This window comes from Atractosteus spatula, chromosome 27 (genome assembly GCF_055471065.1).
Source record: "Atractosteus spatula isolate fAtrSpa1 chromosome 27, fAtrSpa1.hap1, whole genome shotgun sequence".
Lineage (NCBI taxonomy): Eukaryota > Metazoa > Chordata > Actinopteri > Semionotiformes > Lepisosteidae > Atractosteus > Atractosteus spatula.
In genome coordinates, this window is record NC_142732.1 from 8,467,998 (window position 1) to 8,495,166 (window position 27,169).

The 27,169-nt window shown below is 38.8% G+C and overlaps 1 protein-coding gene across 4 annotated transcripts in view; it reads right to left on the reverse strand.

Moving 5' to 3' along the window:
- Window positions 1–27,169, reverse strand: part of bcas3 (BCAS3 microtubule associated cell migration factor) — a 234,459-nt gene that overhangs the window by 197,634 nt on the left and 9,656 nt on the right. For all 4 annotated transcript variants that reach the window (XM_088906941.1, XM_088906940.1, XM_088906939.1 and 1 more), the window contains exons 6-12: window positions 24,776–24,857; window positions 20,855–20,927; window positions 8,305–8,412; window positions 8,000–8,076; window positions 5,735–5,811; window positions 5,073–5,156; window positions 2,648–2,818 (exon numbers count right to left, since the gene is read on the reverse strand). In XM_088906941.1, coding sequence (XP_088763067.1) covers window positions 2,648–2,818; window positions 5,073–5,156; window positions 5,735–5,811; window positions 8,000–8,076; window positions 8,305–8,412; window positions 20,855–20,927; window positions 24,776–24,857 — 672 coding nt within the window. The remainder of the gene's footprint in view (window positions 1–2,647; window positions 2,819–5,072; window positions 5,157–5,734; window positions 5,812–7,999; window positions 8,077–8,304; window positions 8,413–20,854; window positions 20,928–24,775; window positions 24,858–27,169) is intronic.

The window sequence follows — 27,169 nt, forward strand, 5'->3', positions numbered from 1 at the left end:
GGGAGAGAGCATCACCTGTAGCTCTTCAACAGGAAACAAGAACTGAGGGATAACTGCTGGGTTTGTGTAGGTTACTGTGAAGAAAAATGACTGCTACAACCTGCGTTTTAATTGACCCTGTTTTTAGGAGGCAGAACAGCTCCTCAGGTCTAATCTGATCTCTCTGCCTCCTGTGGCCCATGTCATTTAAATGCCTCAGGAGGTGCCTCTAGAAGCAGTGCGGAGGTGAAGACTGCTGGTTAAAGAGGAAATGCAATTATGTTCATATTTTGGGGGTTAGGAAGAATCAGCATTGATGAGTGCATTTTAAACCACGACAAAAATAAAAAACCTGACCTCTGTAAACAGTAACTTGTAAAACCTCCAATCTGCATCACAAAACAGAACAAATCTGCAAGTACGTGCAGCGCCAGGTCCTGTGATTCACAATGAGGCAACAGAGCTTCCGTGTGAGGTGAAGAGGTGAAGAGTCTTATTACATTGTAAACAAGGAGGTTTGTGAAACCATCTCTTATAATCCAATAGAATTATGGCTCTCAACTTCCAGACGGCAAATACTACTTACTGATAACCCTGCATGCAGATCACGTTAGAACATTTTTGCAGTGAAATGCATGACGCACAACCCATGCTTATTTGCTTGTACGTCACATTACTTATTCGCTTGTAAATCGCATTACTTAAGTCAGTACGGTGACTAGTGAGCAGGAAGGGCTGCATGTTATCGCAATTTATGAGACCGCGAATGTGAGTTTTGCGACAACAATGCAACTTACAGTACTTTCACAAAGTTTAAGATTTTTTGCTTGATTTGAAATTTGTAAACTGTTTCTAATTTTTTCCCCTTCAACTCTGTTGGCAGATGATCAGGTCATGCAGAGACATTAGGCGGGAAAAGTTCTAAGGCTAATATCGTCAGTGTTAAGCAGCTATGTTTGATCTGAAACTGGGGGGCTGCCAGGATCTCTTAAAGGTTTGTACCAGTAAAGAACAGTAAAAGTCAAGTAAACATGTAACACTCAGGATTCTGGCCTGAGCCCAGCCCAGACAATGTGGAAGTCATGTACCCGCCCCAGGGAGGGATACAACAGAACCTTTCCAAGAGAACTTCAGTAACCCCAAACAACACAGCCAATGTGTTTTAAAAAGTTGTTCTTAAAAATTCTGCTCTATCTCGGGTTTAAGCAAGGCTGAGTTGATACAGATGCATCGGTCTTTCCACTGAAACAGCAAAATAGTTCACGTCATCATCCTGATCCAAAGCTGCTATATTCCAGGCATTTTTTCAATTCCAGGGCAAAATCTCATTTTTGGATTAGTTTTGATTTACATTTTAAATAAAGACATTTAGTCAGATTTCCACATTATCTTTTTATCCAATAATCTTGTCAAATTTCCTTTACTAAAAATATCCGTTAAATCAACAATGTTGAGTTGTTGTAATGTGTGTGGTCCTGAAGATGTGTGCAGCAACTGTGTAACTTGAATACTAAGAGCAAATAATTTTAAACCTGCCAAAATTTTTAATAACCCACCAGCCAAAAACCTCTGTTTACAGAGGTGAGATTTTTTTTAAAAAAATCAGATCCGTTTTAATCCATCCTTTATTCTGCTTGAAGGTGATGTACATGAAGACTGCAAACATTTGAACTGGCTTGTAAAAGCTGACACTTCTTTAAAGACAGTAAGCAAGAGAAAACCGCTTGCAAACATTTTTCCATTTCCCACAAAGCTCCATGAAGTTTGTAAAAAATATTTTTACTCATTTTCCAAGTATACAGAATTGCAGCCAGAGTTAATAAATCAGCATCTTTCCATCTTGGCTACCTAGTTACAGAACCCCAAAAGTACCAGCGATTTGTCTCTCATTTGTTCAGAATTATCTTGCACTAATCCTGACACCACAAATCTAATGTGGCAATAGCGCGTTCTGTAGGAATACGGCAAAATCCATACTTGTCACATGACTGGCGAAGATTGAGATCACAGGGATTATAAGTCTTTAGTGTCCACTGAATAATTACCCTCTCATTATGTGGTATGGAACTCAGGTTGGATTCTGCAGAGTTTATGACTTTGTGATGACAACCAGAATCAGTGGAAAGAACTCGAAAACACATTCATTATGGACCAGCCTCGAGACATCAGGAAGAGACTTTGACACCACATGAAACAGTTTTACATCACCTTAATACAAGAAGCAACACCACAGCAATAATTTCTAATCTACAGCATGTCAAGATAGGAAGAGGAAGACGTAATTGGGGACTAAATTCAAAATTAAATTTACAGGCCTCCTTAAAACTCTTGATTCTAAAAACGTATATTTCAAAACCATGGAAAATGTATCTCAAAGACAAAACCACTTGGTAGACAGTAGGTGGACATTTCCAGTGAGGATAAATTCCGTGTGTTTTTGAAACCTTTTGATTTGTAATAAACGTCTTCGAACGGCTACTGCTTTAGAAATAATCTCCACTTTCCCACCACTCCATCCGGGACTTAAAACACAGGAAAACGAACGGGGTTACAGAAAGGCCTTTAACCTCTGGTCGTTTCAGATGCTGGGAGGCGGCTACGGCTGGCACACCTCTGCACGCCTGTTTTACCCAGGGGCAGCGAGGATGCGACCGAGTGAAAAGACTACCTGTCCTTCCCCAACGACGTGGGTGTCGATGATGGTGATGATGCCAGGGGAGTGCGGGCCGCGCCGCACAGCACTGTGAGCAGTGACCTCCTCTTCAGGGACGGCTGTGGGCAGCGTGCCCGCCAGCTGGGTCACCACTTTGCCCACCATGGTCAGCCCTGACTTCAGCGTCTGTGGAGAGAGGGAGAGACCCGCTGCAAGCAGTGGACGACACAGGCTAGCTGCAAGCGACACCAGACACGGAGGACGCAGAGGCCGTCCTGCAGACACTGCAGGACAAACCACGGGAGCCCGGGAAACATGCCATGAGGACAAAGGTCCTTCAGCCTCTGGACGTCTTGAAGGACCCCTGATTCATTTCATGATCCTTCACAACAGGCACTCAGTCGCCGCATCTGAGAAATATTAAAGAAGGCTTTTCCAAACGCTTGTGCTAAAATAGTTTCTAAAATAAATGTTTGTAAACAGCAAAGTCAAAAGGCCCTCCCTGATCTATTTAAATTACCTTAGTTCATGGGTGTGAAAGTGAACAATTCGTTCTTTTTTTTTGGGTCTGCGTAGGCTGATTTGAAATAAATCTGGTGCGTAAGAAAAAGCCTAATATCAGTAGGGAAGGAATGTTCCTCGGAAAGCAGCAATTATGAAAAACTCATGCGATGGAAAAATAATACAGCGGAAGCGGGAGTTACATTTTAATAAGAGTTTGGTTTAAACATCAGTCCCCACTTGTCTCACATTTGCCCTTTTTTAACGAGTAAATCTGCTGTAATAGATGAAACATTAAACGAACACTCACAAAACAAGATTTCGGTCGAGCAAGCGCCTTTGAATAAAACTTTAAATTATGACGTATCAAAAAGTTATCTTTATACACAAAGAATCACGGATTAAAAAAGGTTAACCCCTCTCCCAGTCCCGGCAGAACCAGGCAAACTGCCTTCGCAAGTCCTGATGAAGCTGTGGAACACGGCCGTCTGCCACCAGGGCTAGGCCACAGATCAATGGAGACTGTTTTGATTAGCACTAAAAACTCAAACTGCAGTGATTAGAAAACACATTAGTGTTGATCAATTAGAAGGTAAACGCTTCTTTTAATAATTCATGGCCGGCAATTTACACACAGTCTGTTAGTGGCTTGTCAGAGAGACCTCCAAAGGACCAACAAAATCAGGCGCCACACTGTATTGACGGCACTACCAAGCCTGAATGCCTGATTAACCTCTCCAGGGTCTCAGCTAAGGTGCAGGGCTCACTCCATTAATGCAGATAGAGGAGAGAACCCACTTAAGCTGTACTATCCATTTACTATAACCACACTGCCTCAGGACTGGAATGGCTATCTTTTACTCAGACCTTTGAAGAATCCCTTAATAAGGGAATAAAAAGAAGCAAATGCAGCCAAGGGTTTCTGTGGCTTTAATCAATGACAAAAAAAGCCAGAGCCAGTTGTGCCCCTGTTCTGATTTTTTACCTGAGATTTTTTAAATGAGAAGCTGAACATCATCTTGCTTTAGGATTTAGTTTTGCTACTCTGCCGTACAGAACAGTATAAGAGAGTGATGTAATGCGGATGTTTGTGAGGAATTCTTTCAATCAGGGACTTCCATGCCCTGTGCGCAAAGCAGATTTCAAAGGAGACCAGGGCAGGGAAAAGGTGTATCAGAAAGCTGGGGTATTATAATTAATTACAGCATAAGCCTCAGCCTGGCATTCTTTGAAGCTGGAATTCCTAAAACTATTTTCTTGTCATATTGTTAACCTATGGCACGTTCCTTTAGATGCATGCCAACGTTACTGCTCTCACGTAAGCTGTTAGGACTCATTAGGAAGCTATTGTGCAGCAAGGGGAATACAGATGGAGGCCTAACAAATCAATTAACCACCCTGGGGTCAGAAAGACTAAAAACATTTGGAAACAGCCATAATCCTGGCACGTCAACGTTACAATCACTTTCAGCTGGCCTGAAAAGTGAAGCACTGCTGTAGCGTATGCCACCTTTTTCTCAAGGATGTCATACTCAAGGTCATGTGAAAGCCTTGCTTTCCACAGCTCATTCTTTCCAAGAATTATAGCGGCACCCCAAGACAAATACTTATCAGCACTCGCTAAACCGAGCTGAAAACCACACTCGCTTTAATGAGCACAGCATTAAAAATGAATGACTTATATCCGTGTAAACATTTACAGAAGAAATGACATTTTTAAAATAAAAAGAGAAATGTGGGCACAAGATCAAGTGTACGTTAAAGTAAAAGGGAGTGCGGGCCATGAGGGCTCAAGAACACGGTGTTCTTACTGTTTTCTCACTCATCAATACAAATAATCCTGTAGTAAGTGAATAATGCCTCGCAAGCAAAGGCCTGAAATGCACACAGCCAGTCTGGTATGAAGCTGTCAGAGTGATGGGTGACGGGGAGTACTCACTTTGGCAGCACTAATGACCGTGGCGGTGTAGGACTGGGCATTGTCTCCACAGGCTCCGCCGCGAGACTGATGACACCGGATCAGCTGGGAGAGGCAAAGACAAGCGGGCCACATCATGCCATTAGTTTAAACATTTAAAGGTCTCCAGTAGTCATTAGCTCTGATGGTATTTATTACAGTCTCCCTGTACTGTAGGGAGGGGGGACTGTCTCAGAAGGGAGAGCATTACATTAGGAGCGCCTGCCCCTGTTTCCTAAAAGGTCTCGCTCAGGTGCAGCTTTGCGTTTCAGGAACAAACAACTCGTCTGTAATTCCCTGTAATTCACCACTGAACCCCAGCATGTGGTCCCATCTGTTCATTACAAAAGAGACGTGCATCTATCAGAAGGCAGGAGAGATAACTCTCCATTAAATGTATTGCAATGAAATGAGGATCTCTCTAAAACATTCCACATCAACCACCATCCATTAATTTTTTTGGTACTTTTTTTTTTAAGATACTCTTCCTGATATGATTTACTGTGCTTATAAAAATTACATTTAATATAAATGCTTTTTACGATTGTTAATATGAAAACCTTCGTGGGCCCACCATGCCGAGAACGTTAAGTTCGTGTGTAGCCAGTCGCGAAACGTATGGGACAGCCTGCTATTATTCTTACCTTGTTCTCAGCATAGGCCAGCCAGCGGCTTCCGAGAGCAATAGGGTTCAAATTGGGCCCGGGACAGGGGTAGCAGCCTAAAAATACACAGCGCCAGATAACTTCTCAACACCACCTTGGTGGCCGAATGAAACAGAGATTGTGGAGAGACTGCGTGTGTGGGGGTGAGACAGGAGAGTTTCTGCTACAATAGTGCAATACTAAAACTGGTTTAAAAACTATTACTGCCCTGGAACACCATCATCTCTAAACTGCAGCCCTCCAAATGACTTTTTAAGGATTTGATAAGTACTCAAATACATCTTTGTTTAAAATGAAAATGAACTGATCCAATTAAAACGAGACTAAAAAGCAAGTACTAAGCATTCGAGGAATCAGAGAATGTGAGCAACAGAAAGCAAGTCTCATGGTGATTCATGTGAGAGGTGTCACCCTTGCTTTGCAACACCCTTAATATGCTCCTGAATATTACGAGTTTAGACAAGATGAATGAAGGGTGGACTGGAAACACTATTATGCTATCCTGAAAACGTTTAAGGCCTAGAGTCAGCAGAGCAAATGTCCATCGACCAATTATGTGAACTATGCAGGAGGCCGTGTTATCCGATCACAGGCAGGGCAGCTTCTGTACTGATTAACCAGCAGCCATAATGACCCCCCCCCCACAACAGCAGAGGGAAAACCGCAGCCATAAGCAACTAAGCTAGCAGCCTCAGTGTACTGACTGGACAGGAGGCCAAGTAAGTAGAACAGAGACAGGGAGCAAAGTTTCCAGCTCCAGTACACACAGTGAGGTCATTTAAGTGCAGATTTCCAATAGAAAAGAAAAAAGCACGCTGACAGTTATTTAGTGCTCAGTGCGCAGATAAAATGTATGCAGACAGTAATTTACTGTTTAGTGCTTGGATCTGAACTGGGGTGAATAGGACTTGAGGTAAGCCACAAGCACAGTAATGCAAAACCCTTTTGTGCTTTTCCAGGGAGAAAGAGCCAATGGAGTGAGATAACATGTGTTTAACACATCCTGTGTGGAGGGGCTTGAGGATTTTCTGTATTGTTCATAAACCTCATATTTATCCTGAGCAAGGACCATGTAACATTACCGAGAAAAAATACTTGAAGAAAAACATGCAGAAAAAGATTAAAAATAGTATTTTCTCATTTAATTTTCCCCTAGGAAGCAAAAAAAACCCAAAGAGAAACAGAGCAAAGACTTATTGCTCTGCGTAGATGCAACTGGCTTGAAAAATGTAAGATGATTTGATTTTTTTTTACCGTTAATTGTAAGTGCGACAAACAAATTGCTAGGCCGTATTTCTAAAATAAAAAGCCCCAGCTTTCTGTTTAATGAGAAAGAATGTCAAGTTATTCACCAGTAGCCCTTCCTGCAGTGCAGACAGTATGGGGAAGGCAGACAGACAAGTGATACATTAAAACTACACTAATGGCAATTTACAACCTGCATTTACAAGGACAAAGTGAGCCATATAAGTTTTTAATAGGTCAATTACAGACCAGTCTACTCCTGACTACAACTGTCAAGTTACCCATTCTTTAAACAAGTTCACATCTCTCACAAGCTCGCATTTTGTAATGTTTGTATTTTTTTCCTTCTTAATAAATAAATAATTTTAAGTCTCAGTGAAGACACAGACATTCAATATTTTCCATATTCACTACAACAAGAACATAACTCAGGTGCAACATAGTATAGTGTATAAAGGAAATGAAAAGTAAAATAATAAGAAGAAAATATACAAGATTTAATCAGAATTACCCACAACTATCAAGGGATTATTGACAAAAACAACATATTAGAAATAAACAAATAGCCCTAAAAATGTATATTTGATGACAGGACAAGCAGAGATTAGCACACTCCATTGATAACTTCGAACATACTCAACTGTTGTTAAGGGCAAGTGAAAGAAAAAGCACAAGCTCATTTCTGGTTTTATTATATTGGGCCGTAACAGTTTCAAAGGAAAACAAAAAAAAATGGTGAAAGCAGCCGCACTCTGCTTTGTTTATAATCTACGTCCGCTGACTCTATAGGTTGGTCTGACACAACTACTTGTGGATTTAATAACAAAAATGTGCAAAGCTGATTAATTCTTTGAGGATTTCCTGTTCTGTGGTGCTATTGATCAAAGAACAAAAAACAAAACAAACATGCCATATGAATATTTGATTGAGCTTAAAAGGAGGAAATACAACAGAATGCCACCATCAAAAAAAGTAAAAAAAAATAAGGATCTTACTTACTTGTGACAAAGAATTTTTTTGTAAAAGTACAGCTATCAAATGCAGCGATCTTTTCTTGCAGAACTACTACAAGGATCCTACGGAACAAGGAATAATGTTGTTAGTGGCAACATTTTGAGTTCTATATACATGTTATTACTGCCTTTCCTTCAGAAGTCCAGCATGAAAACAGGCAAGAGCTATATGTAGACATTTGTTTTTTTAAAGACAGATGAAACAACTCTCAAGTCAAATAGTTTTGATTCCAAGCATCACTAAAGAGAGTGTCAGAGGTGTAAGAAGAGGCTGCCTCCTCCTGTGTTCACCGTTTGTTGCAGTGAAGGTCGTGGATTGGAGTTTTGAACTGGATGGATTTCACCATCTCTCCGGTCCTCAGAGAATACAGGTCCACACAGCAGTAAGGGGGGCTTGTGCTGGAAAACACAGAAGACTCAACACAGTCAAAAGTCACTCCAGCGCAGCCTGCAAGAGAAAAACATAACAAAAGAAATCGATCTACAGGTGACATTCAGCAATTGTTTTTAGTTTTAATGTATTTACCCCAAACAGTAAAATAAAAAACTATAACTGCTCCAAAACATACCACAATTTATGGCTTTTATTCTCCATAATGTAAAAGAGAAATCCTTCAAAATTAACTAACATACATAACCCTTTATATTTTTCATTATCTACAGTGGAGCAAAAATGTATTTGTTACCGAACAACAAGCATAACTCAACCTTAATACCACCAACATGGCAACACAAAAACAGCTTCACCCAACGACACCCAGACGAAAAAGCTCAAGTCATGAGCATTTATATACACTACAGTAACGATTAGCCCCATAGAGGGAAATGGTGAGAGAGTTATACGCTTGGCTGTATAACTTAAATGAACTAAACGCTAGGCTACATTTTCATAAAGCACATTAAAATTAATTTATTAATTTAATCCTTCTCAAACATCATATTATCTTCCCTATCTAAGCAGAGGCTTCAATAAATTATAACAGTCAGCCAACATTTTAGGAAGGTTTGGTTTAATTTGGTGCAGATTTCCTACACAGCTGAGCAATTTAGTTTCTCTGGGTTATTGATTCTTATTGTATGTACAAAATATCAAAATATCCTGCCACTACAGAATTAAAGACAATTCCAAACAATGGAAATAATATAGTAGTTCAGGTGGGGAGCTGCGTCAGCATGCGTAGGCTGCAAAGGAACGAGTAATAGGTTTATTCCATGCTGAAAAAAAGAAGAAAGAGAACACAACGTTTCAGCCGTGGAGCCTTCTTCAGGTGTCACAGGTGACACAATGAATGGGGAGTTTTTTTCAAAAAGACCTGAAGAAGGCTCCACGGCCGAAACGTTGTGTTCTCTTTCTTCTTTTTTTCAGCATGGAATAAACCTATTACTCGTTCCTTTGCAGCCTACGCATGCTGACGCAGCTCCCCACCTGAACTACTATATTATTTCCATTGTTTGGAATTGTCTTTAATTCTGTAGTGGCAGGATATTTTGATATTTGATAACCTATTACTCGTTCCTATGAAAATAATATGCTTATATATCAATGTCAGAGGCTTCACTAATTATTCAGGTAAACTGGAATTTTAAATGGCTCCTAATTTAACATGAGCTCAAATGTCTTTATTCACTTTTAAGAAAGACATGAACAGTAATCAGCTGATGAAGAATAAAACTATCTGTAGATGAAGAAAGCAATGGTAGCGCTTTGAACATTCATATTTACCATGTGTAATTAAATTACTACTACATCAAACATTTTAATTCATTATATAAATAACACAAACAAAAAACCAATGCATTTTGAGGGTTAATTTATAAAGGGCCCATATGTAACAGGTGACACATATCCAATTAGGAACCAATGAATATATGGCCAATAGATTTTTACAACAAACTGGACAAAATACATTTTGAAGTCATGCTGTATGTAAAAATGTTTCTGAAAGTGTCTTATCCTCAACAATACAACTCTCTAAGCACAAAGACAATCTTTAAACAATTACAGATCTTCAACAAACAAAATCTCTTTCAATCACATCCTCAGTTTTATTTCAAACATATCTACCAACTTTCATGTGTCAATAGGATTGTAATATATGTCCGTATTAACAGTAATTTAAATTGTTCATTTTCTTTTCATGGCTGAAAAGATCTGCCCCTTTCATTCATAATTCTGACAGATGCAAGCAGTGGATGAAATATTGTGGGCAAAGAGTTGAGAAAATTACAGTTTTTCAAAATATGCACATATCAGTGAAGCACAAAGCAGCCAAGACATCTTAAACTAGCCACAAATTGTCAAGAACATGGAAGCACTTATGAGTTAAATAAAAAAAGCTGCACCAGTCTAAGACATATGCTACTTGATAGTTCAGAATCTCAGCGATGGAGAACCATATAGTTTTTAACTTCCAATGAAAGTTCCTGAAGGGAGAAGCGATGATAGATAAGACAGCCCGTACATTCTTTTTATGAACCAAAAACCTTTTGTGCGCTCCTCTGCTAGAAATTATTGTGGGCTAACATATATTTATTCTATGCCAATGATATTGCCGTTCTGCTTTATCGCATTCATATTTCCAGGTTGTAAAGTGCAAAACAAAACAAAAGTTTCCTGTAGATAGTAGGCAAAGGGGTGGCTAGCTGAAAGCTCTTTAACATTGCACTAGAAATGCTGGTCTCTGCAAATAAAACAACCGAGATCCTTTTCCTCCTTCCCTCAACATTTATTTCAATGGGACTCTAAATGCCTAACATTTACCCTCAGGAAACCCCAAATAGCCTTGGGTAGATGGGCACATGGCTTATCTCCATAAAATGCATAGACAAGGATGTGTCCTTTGGTTACTACAGAGCTTCTCAATCCAGCCAGATAGCTCTTGCGCTAGAGCTCCAGGCAGGATTTGGACTCCAAAGCCTCCCCCCTCTGAGGTTGCAATCGGATTAGGATGTGCGTGTAAATGACACGATTTCTGAGCCTGCAACAGCTGCCACAGCAGCAGCATCGGCACCAAAAGCACAGCAGAGCGCGGAGGGGGTGGCGATGGGAGAAGCAGCCAAAGAGCTCATCACACTTCTTGACTTTTTGCTTGGCTGTTTGAAAAGGCTTCACAAGCCAGTAAATGAATCTTGTCTACAAAAGCCAAAGTGCAGTGGGAGCTCTCAGATCTCTGAGGCCACGAAAGCCTGGACCTGGTTAAAATTTAAAATAAAGAACCACTGAGAGAGAGAAAAGCTTCTTCAGTGGAGGATATCTCGGTATGTGGTTCACATTTACATCGCTGGGCCTGCCCATGTGCAGAGAAAAGCCGGCATGCTGCTTCAGACGGCATCATCCGGCACAAATTTGACACATCGCGTCCCAAAACCGTATTACATGTTTCATCCAAAATAACCTCTTCATCTCACAAAAGGCTTTGGGAAGATAGCAAAACCACTTTTAACAAAGAAAATAAAAGCCATCGTGAACATGTGGGGGATTTAGAGCGCTTGGAAAGAAAGAAAGAATGAATGGGGAGTTTCTATACGCTACTGTCATAGGGCGTTTTGCAGGGTGACTCACACCAAGTGGAAATAAATCTTTGCCTTCCTTTATAGATCCCTTATGGCAGGCAGGACATGATCCAGTCATCCACAGAAAAAAATCAGTTTTAGACTCCTGTGTGTAGCCAGAGTATAGCCTACATAGGCAGAGGTGTGTTTTAATAATCAGAGTCACACATGTAACAAAATCAGTTGATAGATAGCTAACAGAAATATAGGCTACGTTTAGTTTAGCAACCAAACTAATCAAAGATGAAGACTGTTTTTTTCATATTCTTTAGAAACATCTACTATTTCTATGGCAGATGCATATCATTTCATTAGGCTTCAGCTTCCTGTGTCTTTCTTGTACATATTGATGTTAATAAAAATGTGTTATCTATTTTTAAGAAATTGTATACACCATCATTAATATTTAATTCTAGTCATCTACAAAATAACAGCACTACTTCTGTAGTTTCTGTTTCTGTACAGACCTCTCTCAGAACGGACTTCAGGTGGAATATATTAAAAAATATTGGTACACTGGAACATTGAGGATAAAATCATCATACTGCCCAAACTGAGCATTTTAACAAGGAATACGATACAAAACAAGTGCATTTCAAATCTCGAGCAATGGGAAGATGATTCCTTGTATTACAAACTATCATGATGAACACTTTGCCTTTTTATTTTAATAAATGGCCATCCTCTAATGGAAGCAATACAAGGTCAGTTGAAATATAATTTGCTTAAGCTGAAAAAAAACTAAACCATGAGTTAAAAGCTTAGGTAAATTGCAATTATTATTACGAATCATGTCTGAATGTCAGACTTACACATGGTAAGGTGCAACTGAGCACCATCCTCCAAAACCTATAAGATAACTGTTATGATTGCATTATATTAATGTATCAATTACAATTAATTAGATTATTCTTTAAGTGGGAATTAAAGCTGGACATTTTCAGGAGACAAATCATTCAATTAAACTAAGAAGTACCAGCAAAAAAAAAACATCTATAGGAAACAGACAAAAAAAGCAATAGAATTATATTAGTAATGTAACAAAGTACCCTACTACATCTTTCACAAACACATGCCATAGATCAGACTACAAACAGCAACCTCCATAAAGATGGCAAGACCCACAGGGTATGCTTCTCCTTTTCCTTTTTGTTCTCTAACAATTCTTCAGAACATGGATTTCCTCAGTACACATTACCCAACTTCAATTACTTGGTTGAGTATTATTAACCAACCAAACATAACCCCTGCTAAATCCATCTCATTGGAAAAGCCAAACCCATAAAAAGGCATGCACGTCTCCTTTCATCTTCTAATCAATGCTACCAGACTGAAGAACTGTTACTGTTACTGCAACTTTTAGAACATTTAACATTTATTACTTTTACAACCAAGGTTAGTTTTAATTTTAGTAACACTTTACAATTGTCATTATCCAAATTATGTCAGTTGCTTGCTGTTTCATCACTTCTGGGTTTTCCTACGCTAGTTGACATCTGTTATTTCAGCTCTCACAACTGCCTGCGCCTGCGGTGCTCCACGTATCTTTTGTAGGAGACAGCTTTAATCCATCCATTTTATTAACCTGAGTCGAACGAAGGAAAACCACACGCTTCATGTGGTGTACCAAGCACACATGAAGCCTGAAAATTAATTAAACCAAAGTGAAAAAATTCATTTATAAGAGAACGTCACCACATTCAGACTGTGGCTATTTTTTATTTATTTTTTCATTACTCTTCCAAATATCTACAAATAATTACAGCCTCAATTATAAGCATCAGTAAGCTTCCACCCCAACAATGTCATTTGCTTATCATAGTAGGTGTTTGCAAGTTAAGTGACACTTAACTGACAATGGTGGAAACTGCATGTGGTGTCACTGGCACTGGAAATGATGATGCACGTGCATGTCTGGGGAACAGAAGCTGAGAAAATTGGGCCTATGGCCGAAAAAAAGTCATCAAGAGGAAGGCAGGGTAAAGCTCATAAAAGCAGATATCCACGCCTAATTTCATGTGAAACGCATGAAAAGAATACTGTCTCCGGTGGATTCAGATATGGGGATCTGTAAATAGTTGCTTTGGGTACTTTTATTGTATACCTCCTGGTTAAGTATATACGGCAATTGTTCCTTCTTTCAGCAAGTCGTGAAGTTAAGAGATTTAACTGGATTTCATGCAATACAGAGAGAGCAATACAGGGAGATTCACAACTTTATCACACCAGCCCAACACTGGGGTTTAAACTGCTTTCATTCAAGTAAGCTTTAAACTAATACAGCAGCTACACTATGTCCAGGTGTGACTCTCTCGCTCAGGGCTCTCTGTCTGTGGAAATCTTCAATCTTCAACTCTTTCCAGGGAAAAGGGTGGGACCTGACGCATGGCTAACTTGAACACTGGCTCCCTACCTTCCCTTTCATTTACATAAAGCTGAGTGGAAGCAGGGGGGTGGGGGGGTGGGGGCTGTCCTGGGTAAAGAGAACTGATATAACAGAAAACAAACAGGGTGCAGGGCCTTTTCTCATCAGGCTTCAGCTATACTAAAGCACACCCAGAAAGGTCACCCTTATTTCCAAAACTCCATAGACTTCTGCAAACAGAAATAAACAATAATACCCTTTGTCCTAAATAGTTATTTTGCTGGATTATACCACCGAGACTATTGTGCATTCGGTGAGAACAAAATTGATAAACAAGTAATGTTACATAAATAATTACATTATTGGGGACGGGGACTGAATTGTATCAATATGAATGTCTGTGACAGTACACTTTAACAAGAAGTACAGCTTCTCAAAAAAATAATCACAGCTGCCTACATTCCCACTGCAGTATGAAAAGATGACCAGGCTGGGACAAGTCTCTATCAGTACGCCCTGGCTCTGAAATTAAGTTCTCAGATTCAGAAAAAGCTTAAACCTTCCTAAAGTACTTTGTGGCCTTATCTCTGGAAAGACCTGAAATCATATATGGTATTTTCAAACACTGTGGGGTGCTGATGAGTACAATTCAAGCCCGTCAACAGTAGGAACTGAATTACCTATTCTTGGTATGAAAACGTGACTAATTGTCTAATTGTTCTTGTGTTTTTTGGCCTCTAGGGTCTCTCTGGGGTCTATTATTGTTTCATGATCACATTGGGTAATGTTCACAATACATTGCCCTGTGACTGAATCTGCTGCTATAAAAACCTAATCCAACTCCTGCTAGCACAGCACTGAAAGGAAGAAGAAAAAAACAAAATTAACAAAAAAATAAGTGAGCATGAAGAATCCTTTTTTCCTCATTCTAAAACCTTTGAGTCGGAATGCTAAACATTTAATGTTAATAGATACAAAACGTGTTTGAAGTAAAAAGACAGACAAATTGAAAAACTAATTTCTGGAGTTAGATCAGTCCCGTGAGCCTGTGTCATATTGATTTATAACAGTTATTTCTAAGCAGGACAAAAAAAAACACACAGATGAAAACAATTACTCTATTTTTGTAGGCAACAAGTGAGGTGGGTGGTAACTGAGAAATTTTCAAAAAATCCTGTCACAATATTCTGCTTCTTTTTTTTTTTGCTTTTTTTTCTCTCAAAACCCTACCCTCAACACACAACAAACGCCAGCCACATCAGAGCCTCCTCAGGGCCTGAGGGGGCCCTTTGATTCCAGCACGCCGCAGGCATTAGTGGGAAAGTAATTAGGGTAAAAAGTTCAACCACAGCTCCATGTCTGCTGCGCTGCCAGAAATAAATTTCCTCTCATTCACAGGGTCTTACGATACTTCCCTGAGAAGCATATTGGAAACACATTTATCTTTGCAGAGTTTTTTCCTTTTCTAATTATCTTTATGGTGTTTACAGTGTTTAATTACTCAAAGTACACCAGCGACAGCAGGGTTTACACCTAAAAGGCCGAGGGGCTGCCATGTCTGTTTTAAAAGAGTATTTGTGCTATTTCTTCTCTCCTCATAGAAGTAAACCCCCAAATTATTCAGATCTGGGCAATATTGTGAGTCCCATTCAGTTGCATATCAAACAAAAAACAATCACAGATTAAAGGCCGGTCTCTTTTGAGTTTCAGAAACATTACAAAAACAAAAACACTTTCCCCTCGTTCACAATGTCCTGACTGATACTTCTAAAACTCCTACTACAATGATCAACAGAGTCCATTCTGTATTCCTCGTCTCCTGGGCTGCAGCATGCTCTTCAGATTACTTTGAAGCAGGTAAGAGAAAAATCTCTATAGGATGGGCTCCCATTTAATCCTGGACAACTACAGTGAAAATGTAAAAACAATGGTGAGCACTTCAAACATATAAATGAGGAAGACTGCACAAAAATCCTAGGCAGGTCCACATAAGAAAGGAAATATGGGGACCCTTATTCTGTCCTTTGAACTGCAGGAGCCATCCTCTTTGAGCAGAGCTGACAGCCACATCTGTTCAAGCACCTACAGTATTACTCAGCTGCTGCAGAATGAGTTCTTTAAAATGCACAGAGATGCAGCAGAGGTAAGCCAGGCTATTTTTTTTATAAGTATATAAGTGACTCTATTACATCTCTCACAATACTTTGCAGTCCTGTTCCAAGTTTTGTGACTTTTGATGATCTGAATTTATCTTTATTTGACTTTACATATCATCGGGAATAAGTAACAGTGGGATTGTTTTTCCTAATCACACAGCAGGAAAATAAACAAAACCAGCCTGGAAACAACTGAGAACCAGCTTTTTAATCTATTTGCATTTTCTATAGTCTTTGCAACATAAGAAAGAGTAAAACAATTAAATACTCTGTAACAACATTAATATTATTTAAACTTATTTACCTAAGTCACTATGGTAAAACATTAGGTCAAAGGACAAGCAACAAAGTTCAAAGGATGCCTAAGACGTGCACAGCAGTTGCAATTTGTTTTTTTAGAATTTTCTAAGGGTTCTACAGAGGAAACGCGACAGAATGCCAATCGTTTCTCTTCCTTTTCAAAGGATATACTGAGAACCTGCAATAGACAGAAAGCAGACACTTCCGTCAAAATAAACCAAGTCTAAAGTTTTCAAATAAAGAACAAAACTGCCTTCCACAGACTATGCGTGTGGGCGAAAAAAAAGGAAGTTAGAAACCCATTATGGGAATTTCAATTTCTCCACAAGAACTAAAACCTGTTTATGAATGAATTCATTTCAACATAGAATGAATGCCTCATTTACAATTGATATGTACATTTTTTCTTTGGTATTTTAAGACAATACACTAAATTTGAAGTTTTACAAAAACAGTACATGTGAAAAATTAAGGTTTTCCTTCATCATCTAGATGCGGTATTTTATGAGTGGTTATTCAAGTATCTAATAAAATCTGGATAAATACAGAATGTATTAAAATCGATTTATTTATAATATCATAACACAATATATTATTATTAGTAGCAGCAGCAGTAGTAGTACTGAATATATAATCCTTTATTATTAAATAACACCAAATGCTTTAACACAAGAGTTTCAAGGTTAGAAAAGGAAAAGGCTCTTCCTTACAAAAAAGTAAACATTACAAATGACGCACTAGAAGTTTGTGCCCTGGGTTGATACAGGTTTGTCAAGAAATCTGACAGAATACAAGCATAAGCAGGAAAGATAATGAGGTGCTCATGGCTGTGGGTAACCACAGAATACTAAATGCGACAAAAACAGTGTTACAATAGGAATGGAGAAGTTACACTGAGCACTCTAAGCCACATTAAAGCTGTAAAATAGGTATTATAAATATCCCCGTTTGATTGAGGAAAATAAAGTCTCCTGCTGTTAAACAGCGTTGGTTTACAATCCTCTTAATCTAAATCATTTTTAATACAAAGAATTTGGATTTTTATTTAATACAATGTAAAAAGGATACCTGACATTTTATACTCAAAACTGACATGGAATAGCAATGAAAAGCACGGCTCAGTTTCAGGACAGGCTTTCCTTAATTCTCCTTAAAACTGTTTGTTGGGGCAGTTTTTAGTTCAATCCTGTAATTACTGAGCATGGACAATCAGAGACATTATATGAGGATGTTTCAAATACTATTCTTAATTTGACATTTCTATTATTATTCCTGTTCTAATTCTTATTAAAAGCATCCATAAGACCAGAGTACAACAGCAAAGTCTGATCGCACTTCATATTACATTTCTTGCAGAATACTTGTTCTAGCCAAGACCCAGGCTACCCTGCTTGCATACTCAGGCAATGGGTTACACCTCTTTAAGAAAAAGGTTAAATGAAGGCTGATAAGAGAGTACAGAACAAGACATAGTTTGCTCCAAAGAAACTGCAAAAAGCACCATACCATGTGTTTCTGTTTAGAATAAGAATGACAACTTTATATTTCTTCCTTTCTAAGTAACAGCAGTGCAGACGTTGGTCAGGAGACCAGAGAAGAGAGAACAGAGAAGGCAGTAGGCATTCTGTGCTCTGACATTGTGGTAAGGGCTGAAGGATGGGGAAGGTTTGGGCTAGGAGCTCCCTCACAAAACCCCTTGACAGATGAAGGACTGCTCCTCAGCAAACACGTCACACAGAAAAGTCCAACAATGTTTTCCACAAGCATACTTAGACGCTTCCAATAATCTCTGCATTGTTGCACCCAGACTCCGTCAAATCACCCACATCTTTTAACAGCTCCTCTCTTGATCCTGAAATGTCTCATGTTAACAACAAAGACAGAAGAAGGTAGCAAACGTTTTTTTTAACATCTTTTTTCCTCACTAGGACAAAAGGCTTTGTTCAGGCAGTGTCACATTATGTGAGGAGAATTCCAAATTTACTATAGTCTACATTTTTTGCAGGACACATACTGAATTGAAATTTTCTGTGGTGCCCACCCATGCAAAGTTAAGTGTTGTACCACTCTTATGAATATAGGTATTCTGCAAGAAATATGTTGTGATAAAGTACTGTCTTTCATGTCCTAATTAACATTTTAAAAAATATTGTGAGATTGGAAATTCAAATCCAGGCCAGACAGTTTGTGAAGGGATATTGAAGATCATGTGGCACGAACATTCTTCACTAATTTGCAAACTTTACTGGCGCTGGTGCCGTGTATGAGGAGATGCTTATGTATTTTGCTGTCAGGAAAATCACCACATCCATACATTGTTTGGACTTAAGGCATAATCCTTTCCATTGATAAAATTATGTTGAGTGCGCCTGGCTGAAATTCCACAAATACAGACCCAGTGCACATGCTTTTTCCTTTCTGGTTTTCCTTTAATTTGCAAATCTTGTAATCTAAGACTAAAGCTGACTGAACCAACTTCTAAACCAGCAAAGCTCTATCAGCCAAAACAGAAATCTGTTTTCCATTTATGTGTCAAGACTGCATCCTTTTTGGTGGTTGACAAAAGCTGTTATTTCGAAATGATTATACACTAAAAATTGTGTGAGGACCTTAGTAAGTTTATGAACTAGTTTAATGGAAAAAAGAGATTAAAATGTGTCCTGAGGTTTTTAAATATAAAGTTATTTACGAAACACTTCTACTGGGACAACAGGAGCCAAGCCATTCAGCCAGAGGTCAGAGTTAGGGTTTTAAAACACTTCAGATGCAGTGCTAACATCTCAAGAGTGCAAACTTAAACAATGATGCCCTCTTTCACTATCAAAGTGGAAATACCATGTCTGTCCATAGTGATAAATGGAGTGCCTCACCAACCCTGAGAACAAGCGATTGCAAGTCTCATCTGATTAGAAGTGTGCCTTTACTTAAGTCATTCATTCACTTGTTCTTTCGGAGAAGATGCCACCTTTGCAAATCCATATTTTTGTGTAACAATACAGCCATAGCAAAAAGTCAAGCTGATGAAATAGGATCCCTCCTTCACTCTCCTCGACAGTGTGCCAATGACTGCCCGCAATCCGCACTAAAGGAAAGCAGCTCTTTAAAAAAAAATAATGTATGACAATAGCAGCAAAATAATTTATCAAATAAAACGCACGCAAGCAGGTCATGCACAGCATAACAACAGAACACCGTTTGAGGCTCTGGAATACAACAACAACAACAACAACAACAACAACAACAACAAAAAGATTTCTTTGGGTGTATCCTGTTTATGACGTGCAGCCCCAATGAATGGCAGCTGAACTGTGCTTCATTTAAAGGCTGCACAGCAATTACTAGTGAAAAGAGCTCCGTTTCTTCACAGTTTACTTCTTAACTTCCGCTGACAGGCGAAGGGCTGTTCTTTTTTCTTGGACGGCAACGCTAGACATTGACCGTCACGTGGAGTTAAGAGAACCCTCACGGCACCCTGGAAAATGCTCCACCCCTCACACGCCGCTGGTCAATAATCCCTGTTCTGGCTTCATCTCAACAGACCACTCCCTGGCCCCAGCAGTGCAGGCACTGGCCCTTTGATGCTGCCTTCTTATGTTCAGTAAATTATAGGTTTTCAAATGCACTTAAGATTTGTACCTCATAATGTCTAAATGTCACACAGAATGAACGCTTTGTAAGTCTCTTCTGCTTTCAAATGAGAAACCAATAAAAGGACACCAAAGGAACATTCCATTAGCACATACAGCGCCCCACATGTTAAACGTATTAAAAATGGCTATCCTAAAGCTTCATGGTTTATGTAGATTATTTTTTCCCTACTGCGATTTTATCAATAAAACGTCAGCTTGCACAATAAATTACACAAAGCAAGAAGCATTTCTGCTGACAGGCAAGATTGCGCGTCTGTTAAAAAAAAATCTCAACACAGGCTGCTTTTTTAATGATTTTTCCAGAATACACACAGACGTAATAATCGAATTGCATACACGCTTTTTGTGTCCAGCTATTTTCCTGTAGTGGCTTTAATTGAAGAAAGAAATGGAAAACTAGGTGTGAATTTTTCCTAATTCTTTTTTCACTCCCTCCCATATCCGATGGAAGGAGTTATTTATCCTTGTGGGTCTATTAACCACTTTGCCAGATGTGATGTGGCCCTTTCTTCCTTTCAGGTCCTGAGCGCAGCATGGGAGTGGACACTGCGCAGAATCACTTGCCCTGAAACCCAGACTAACAAACACATGGGTTTTTTTTTTCTCTGTGCATCTCTTCTTATGAAAACAAATGTAAAACACAAAGATTTAAACACTTTTTTATGTGTTAAGGGATTTTTTTTAAAAAAGAGAATAAACAGGAAATACCTGCAGGTGTGCCCTAAGTCTCTTCTACAGCACAGCTGTATGCCAACCAGAGTCATGTGAGAGCCACCCATGCCACCCAGAGCCATGTGGTATTCATGTCACTCACTTACCCAGAAGACCCTGCACTTTTGCATACACCAAGGAGGGGTCTCTTCTCAGCAAAACTGTCTGCTTTCAGAGGACCTGTGAGTGGGACATACAAAGGCAAATTAAAAACTGGTCAAAACAAAGGAGTACATTCATTAACAACATGTATGTGGAGTCTCTGTCTGCCAGAGTCACCCACCCACATCTTTTTAATAAGCTTCTCTCACAGCAGGAAGTGTGTTGATTACATTACAACAGTTGCTCTGTAATCAAATTATGGTCTAACATTTTCCAAGAAAATAAAATAAAAATAAAACAGGACCTTCTTTCCTGTCAACTTATAGACTCATCTTCTTTGACCACAGAATAGTGCTTGGTTCGCATAAAACTTACAAGGATCAAATGAAATTAAAATACCAACATGCAAGGGCATCTTGAAAAGACAGAAAACAGAAACGGCACTCTGTTCAAATGTGTTGAGCTGAAACAAATTTTAAAAAGGGCAAAAAAAACCTTCAAAGCTCAGAAGAGCCTTTTGTCTGATTCTGTGTTTGATTTTTTGGGTTTTCAAAAATTACTACATAGTAAAAGGCCAGTAGGCATATTTTGAAAAAAAAATGTTGCAGTAAGTTTACAGATCCCATATTTCTTAAATTGTTCAATTTGAAAAAGGGGGAAAAATTCAAATCTCATCCAGATTTTAATGATCTATAATAATGGTGACCATACTAACCTATGTAAAGCAGTAATTTAGGCAGCAAAGTATGCAGCAAGGCTATGAGAGTAATCAGCTTCAGGAACACAGGATTCTTGTGGTGTATCGTGTGAGCACATGCACAATTTCCAAAACTTAACACTTCAAATGGGTTGCTCTGTTCTTAAAAATGTTGTCTTCCAACATTACAGCTAGTCACGATATTAAATCATGGACTAAATAAGATGTCTCACAGAGGAAACAGCCGACTTTTTCTTTAGGCCCATCTTTTGAAAAGGCCACTGGGTCATTCACAAGCTTATTTATTCCCCTCACGTCTTTTAGAAAGACTACTGTCTTATTGATAAGCATATCAAAGAGATCTGAAAGTTTTGATAAGAGCCAGGAAAATTAAATATTTAATTCTGCATTTCTGAAATACAACAGGCCCTCTGGGACTTGTTTAAAAACTTTATTAGCAATCAATTTTACTCAGATGTGTGTAGACACTGGGACGGCTGATGCTATCTTGTTATCTAGCTACCTCTGATAATATGCCTCTCTAAAAATGGAACAGATACAGCTTTCCAGCAAGGTCAAGAAGCAGTGTGTCTCTATCTTACAGGCTCCTGCGCTCTTCAAAATACATAGACACTGTCTGTGCATAGCAAAATTGGTGCGTCTCTCGTATAGGAAAAATATTTCCTATTAAGTTATCTATGCTTTAACTTCAAAGGAACATATTCATACACTGTATATATGACCGTATGAAACTGCTTTATTGATGTCATAAATGAAAGAAGAGCAGATGTGGACAGAGTTGTGGATTGAGAATCACAAGAATGCTTTTAACAAGAGGCTTTCAAAAAGCTGCTTTGCAAATTAATTTAAATTGCACAGTGGCTCAGAAACCTAAGGCGACTCTGTATTTAATTTAAAAGATTCATTTAAAAATCTTCGTTACTCAAACATTTTATACATTAAAAACAACGCCTTTTCACTTCAGACTGTCAGTGATCTGCTCCAGATATTCTACATACTTCTTAACTTTTCACCTGTAAGAAGACTGCCTGGATCAACAGCCTCCATCATCTTCTCATGAATTATTTCACAGATTTCAAACTGAACTCCAGTAACTAGAAGGTATAATGAAGCAAGACCTCCAATTGTAATAAAAAACACTTGTTTTGTGTGAGTCTATATAATACAAAAAAATCGACTCAACTAATACAGAGTTGTAACTGTCTTTTTATATCATGTTTTTTTTAATTGGATTAATTTGCTAATCTGTATTAGCAAAAATATATACATAAAATAAGGAGTCCGGATCTACAATTAGACCACTGGATCCCAACAAAGAGACTGTTCTGGAAAACTTGCGAATTTCCTCCTTAAAGTTTGGAAAAGACTTTTCTTATTACAATCGACACCTATTTTCAGGACTTTCCAAAATCCACCCACCCAGACTCCCACATTTAACAATCACCCCTTTTAAAACTCACTACAGTGCAACACTGTTTGCACTTTACTGATTACAATCAGTTTCCCCATTTGTACAATTCACATTATTTTGCACAGAATCATTCTCCTCATGTGTTGAATATCTGCTGCTTCTTATTACAGCCTTTCTGCTTTTATCCAATTCCAGATATTGTGAATGCTGTCATTGTGCATTGTTAAAATCTGCCAAAAGACCGGAACAAATATAGAGAGAACAAAAACGATTTTTCTCGCCGAAATGTCACAGCGTGCTTGCGCAGATTCCATTCAGAAAATATACCTGCAGCGACAGCAATTTCAGATTCTGCTATTGGACCTTCTAATCGGCGGAAAAAAAAAGACCGAAGGCTGGTTATGTTCAAAAAGCATAACCGCTTGCGTCGTCATATTAAAAACAGCTGTAAATGACATGTTCGAGGGATTGCCTTGAGCAGAATTATTTGATTTCAATCCTGTTGTACTTAACTTGGATTCACTCCACCATCCAAAACTTACCAAATTGCACAAGGAGAAATGTAAAAGTGTCGCCTAACTTCAGGTGGAGATTTAACCGGAGCTTGCATATTTATTTTTTAAAATTTGTGTTATCTGTGACAATGATCACCACGCCGTATTTCTTCCCAGAGAGGCTGTTTTTTCCCCTATTTTAATAAATGTAATTACCACAAGTCATACACTAGCCAATAAGCAAGTTGTGATGAAAGAAAGGGGAAAATCTGTGTTTTTTACCAGAACTCTGGCATAGAAGAGTTCCTCACTTCTGAAGCAGCCAGTTGACAGAAAGCCAACACTAATCTTATAGGACTGACTTCAATATTAGGATCGGAACACAGTGGGGCTCTGGCAAGGGCTCTGTTCTATTAAGAAACACGGGGCAGCCTTTAATTTAAACATGATATATTGAAGAAAAAAACTAGCCCAAAACAAAATAAATCATGCCATATTTAACTTAATTTTAAAAGCTGTCCCTGTACACTGAAAACAGATTTGAGGCAAGGCAATTTTCTTTTTGCAGCAAGGGGTTCATTTGTTGTACTGAAACACTTTCCTAAAATAAAATCAATCCAGGGATTATTAATTAATCTGACAGATGCTGCAAGACTCACGAAACACTTAATTAAATGTTTAAATTAAAGTTTTTTTTATTAGTTTTTAGATGTGCTATAATTTTGAAATAATAACCAAAAAAACGCCCAACACAAATCTATGTGTGGTCAAGACCAGGCTGGAGAATGTGGCTCAGGGAGCTGAATCCTGTCATTTAGAGAAGCTCTCTGGGAGGGCCTAACTACAGCTAAAAGGGGACAGTAGAGGGAAGACAGGAGCTTCCTTTTATAAGGCCATGTGTAACAGCTCTAAAGGAATGCATGGATATTTTCTTTCAGGATATTTCAGAGGCATAAAAAAGGATTCACAATAATCAAATGACAGCGCAAAAGCAAGACCAAACATAGAAAAATAGCACCTTTTATGCAAAATGAAACGGTAAAAAAACAAAACAATTTGCTGTTGCTGTGCCTTGATTTTTTTCTTTTGCTGAAGAAATCATCTCCAGACACGCCACAGAAGCGTAGAGCGGGTGAGCTCATAGAGGTTTCCAAAAGCAGGTCGCTGAAACAAACCCTTTGCTGACCTGCGTTCCCCAGGCCTTCTCTTGCTCACACCCTCTCCTGCTGTGTTTGTGGACTGGGTCAGCCAGGCCCTGCGACTGCGGCTGCAGTGGGGACAAGGATGCTTCGCCTGTACTTACTGACATGGGGAGCAGGCAGGAGCCTGGCAGCTCGCACTGGACCATTCCGCACCGAAAACAGCTCCTGCGCTTCGCCGCTGATCTGGAAGAAAGTAAATAACAAAAACAGTTAAATAGAATATTAGTGGTGGAGGGGAGAGGACCTAACACCTTAGGAAAGAGGAGTGGCTTCTTTAACTTTACATACACTGATGCTGATGAAAAGGGTTGGAATAATTTTCCTTCTGGGATGTAAAGCAGGAGACAAGAACTAGACCCCTGAGTCAGGAGATGCCCTTTATTTTGAATGGACAAAAAAAAAAACAGACAGCCAGTCCCTGAGTATTTAGGCCACCCATTCTTGCCCTTCCTATCCAATACTGGGCAGTACAATGCTTCAGTACGCACAGTGCTTAAAAGAAGCTATTACAGCTCAATCAGATCAATCACAGCTGCTGGCTATGTCAAAACTATGCTCTGAATTGTACTTGAGGGGCACAGCTCAGACTTCCACACAGAGATCCAAATGTGTCAGAAGCATGCAAGAGTATTGTTAATGTCTTCTCATTATTTTTACATAACAGTAACTGGGACATTTAAAAAGATGTACTCTTCACACAGAAGCTTTCTTTATATTACTGTATGTGCAATACGTGAGCCCAAAATCTGTCTGAAAGAAAACCAACATAGTGGATTACGTAATAAAAGATTTCATGCCGTCATCAGAGGATTAAAGCCCGTGCCACTTTCGTACCGTGTATTTTGAAGTGGAATGCATTTACATTTCAGCAGTTTGACACATCTAGTGTGCAGGCCAGGAATGTAAACTCACATCCCCTATTTTGAAACGACTGCAAATAAAACATTACGGGACAGTTCTGCCCATTTCTGGTGGCATCCAAAAAAGAAGGCTCTTCAGGAACTATAGTATCCTAAGGATCACACCAGCCAATCGGATTCCCAGTTTCGCAGTCATTATCCAATCAGTGGGAGTTCTTAAGCTTGCTAAAGCCTCTGTTCTTGGAACTCTTACTATGTAGGCAGATTAGTGCTAAGGACCTTAACGCGATCCACTACAGAAGGAGTACTATTAACTCTGAAAATCAACTTATATGTAAATCACAAGACTGTCCATTTAGACTCTCACTTTCTTAAATAAAGTGTGAAATACACCATGAAAGATTTTCCAAAAGAAGCATTACAGTAACATACAAAAACGGTATTAGTGAGGGAATCAAATGAACATTTGTTCAGTTTTGAACAGTTGCGATTATTTTAAATAACTTAAATAATTATAAAGAAAGCATTTAACCAGTATGAACAAACTCTGCATTAAAACTGACCACGCTTTGTACGGTTTGTAAACCCATAAGGGTTGTGTGTGAAACAAGCATCCCAGCTATGCTGTGGAAGCTGATACACTGGCTTTGTCTCAAGAAACAGCAGGATAAGATCCTTGGATCAATTATCTACTCACTACCAAATAAGCTAGATGGGCTGACTGTCCTTCTCTCGTTTGCGATCTTTATTATGTGCAGCTATTTTTGTATGATACATGTGCTGTTGTGTATTTTGTTTTAATGTTTTGTTTTTACAAACAAAAAATGCTGCCGTTCAAAGAGATGAACTGCAATGTAAATATCAACAACAGCGTAAAAGCAAAAAAAAAAGCATTTTAAATACTCAAAGGCACTGACAGAGTCAACTCAGCAGATTACATCAGAATAATCAGTAAAACACAAACCAAAGGACACAACTGGAGGCATATTTATAGCTATGAAGAGGAAGTACGTGAAAGTATACGTACCCATACATATACCAGGAAGCACATTTATAACTATAAACAGTAGGCATGTATTTACCCAAAGCGTTGTGGGAGCATGGAACAAGCTGCCAAGCCCTGCAGTTGAAGCCAATATCCTGGCTTTTTTTCAAGAAACAGCTAGAAAAGAACTTTGGGTCACCTAGCAATTACCACCAAATGGTCTATATGGGCCAAATGGTAACCTTTCTCGTGTTCTTATGTTCAAAGAGGGTATTTAAGTACAGTAAGGGCAAGAGTTCCTGAAAGATAATGAAATCTGTATTTTCTTGTTACTACATTAAACATATATTTAATTAGTCACAGAACTCATGAACAGAGCATGATGCCTGCTGCATCTCACTGATTTGTTTTTTCCAAAATTCCCGGGGATACAGTTTTGCACAGAATCTGCAATGTACAGCCTTAAATGGTTAATGAGTTTTAAAATAAGTTTCTTAGTTTTGATAATAAGATTCATGCTTAGTGTGTTATCCATAGATTAGTCATCTCTTAATAAGTAACTCCCTTAATCAATATAGACATTCTTGCAATTATCCTTTCTGGTAGTCCAAAAAGTGGTCCTAATGCAATCATATAATTATGAATTTTGC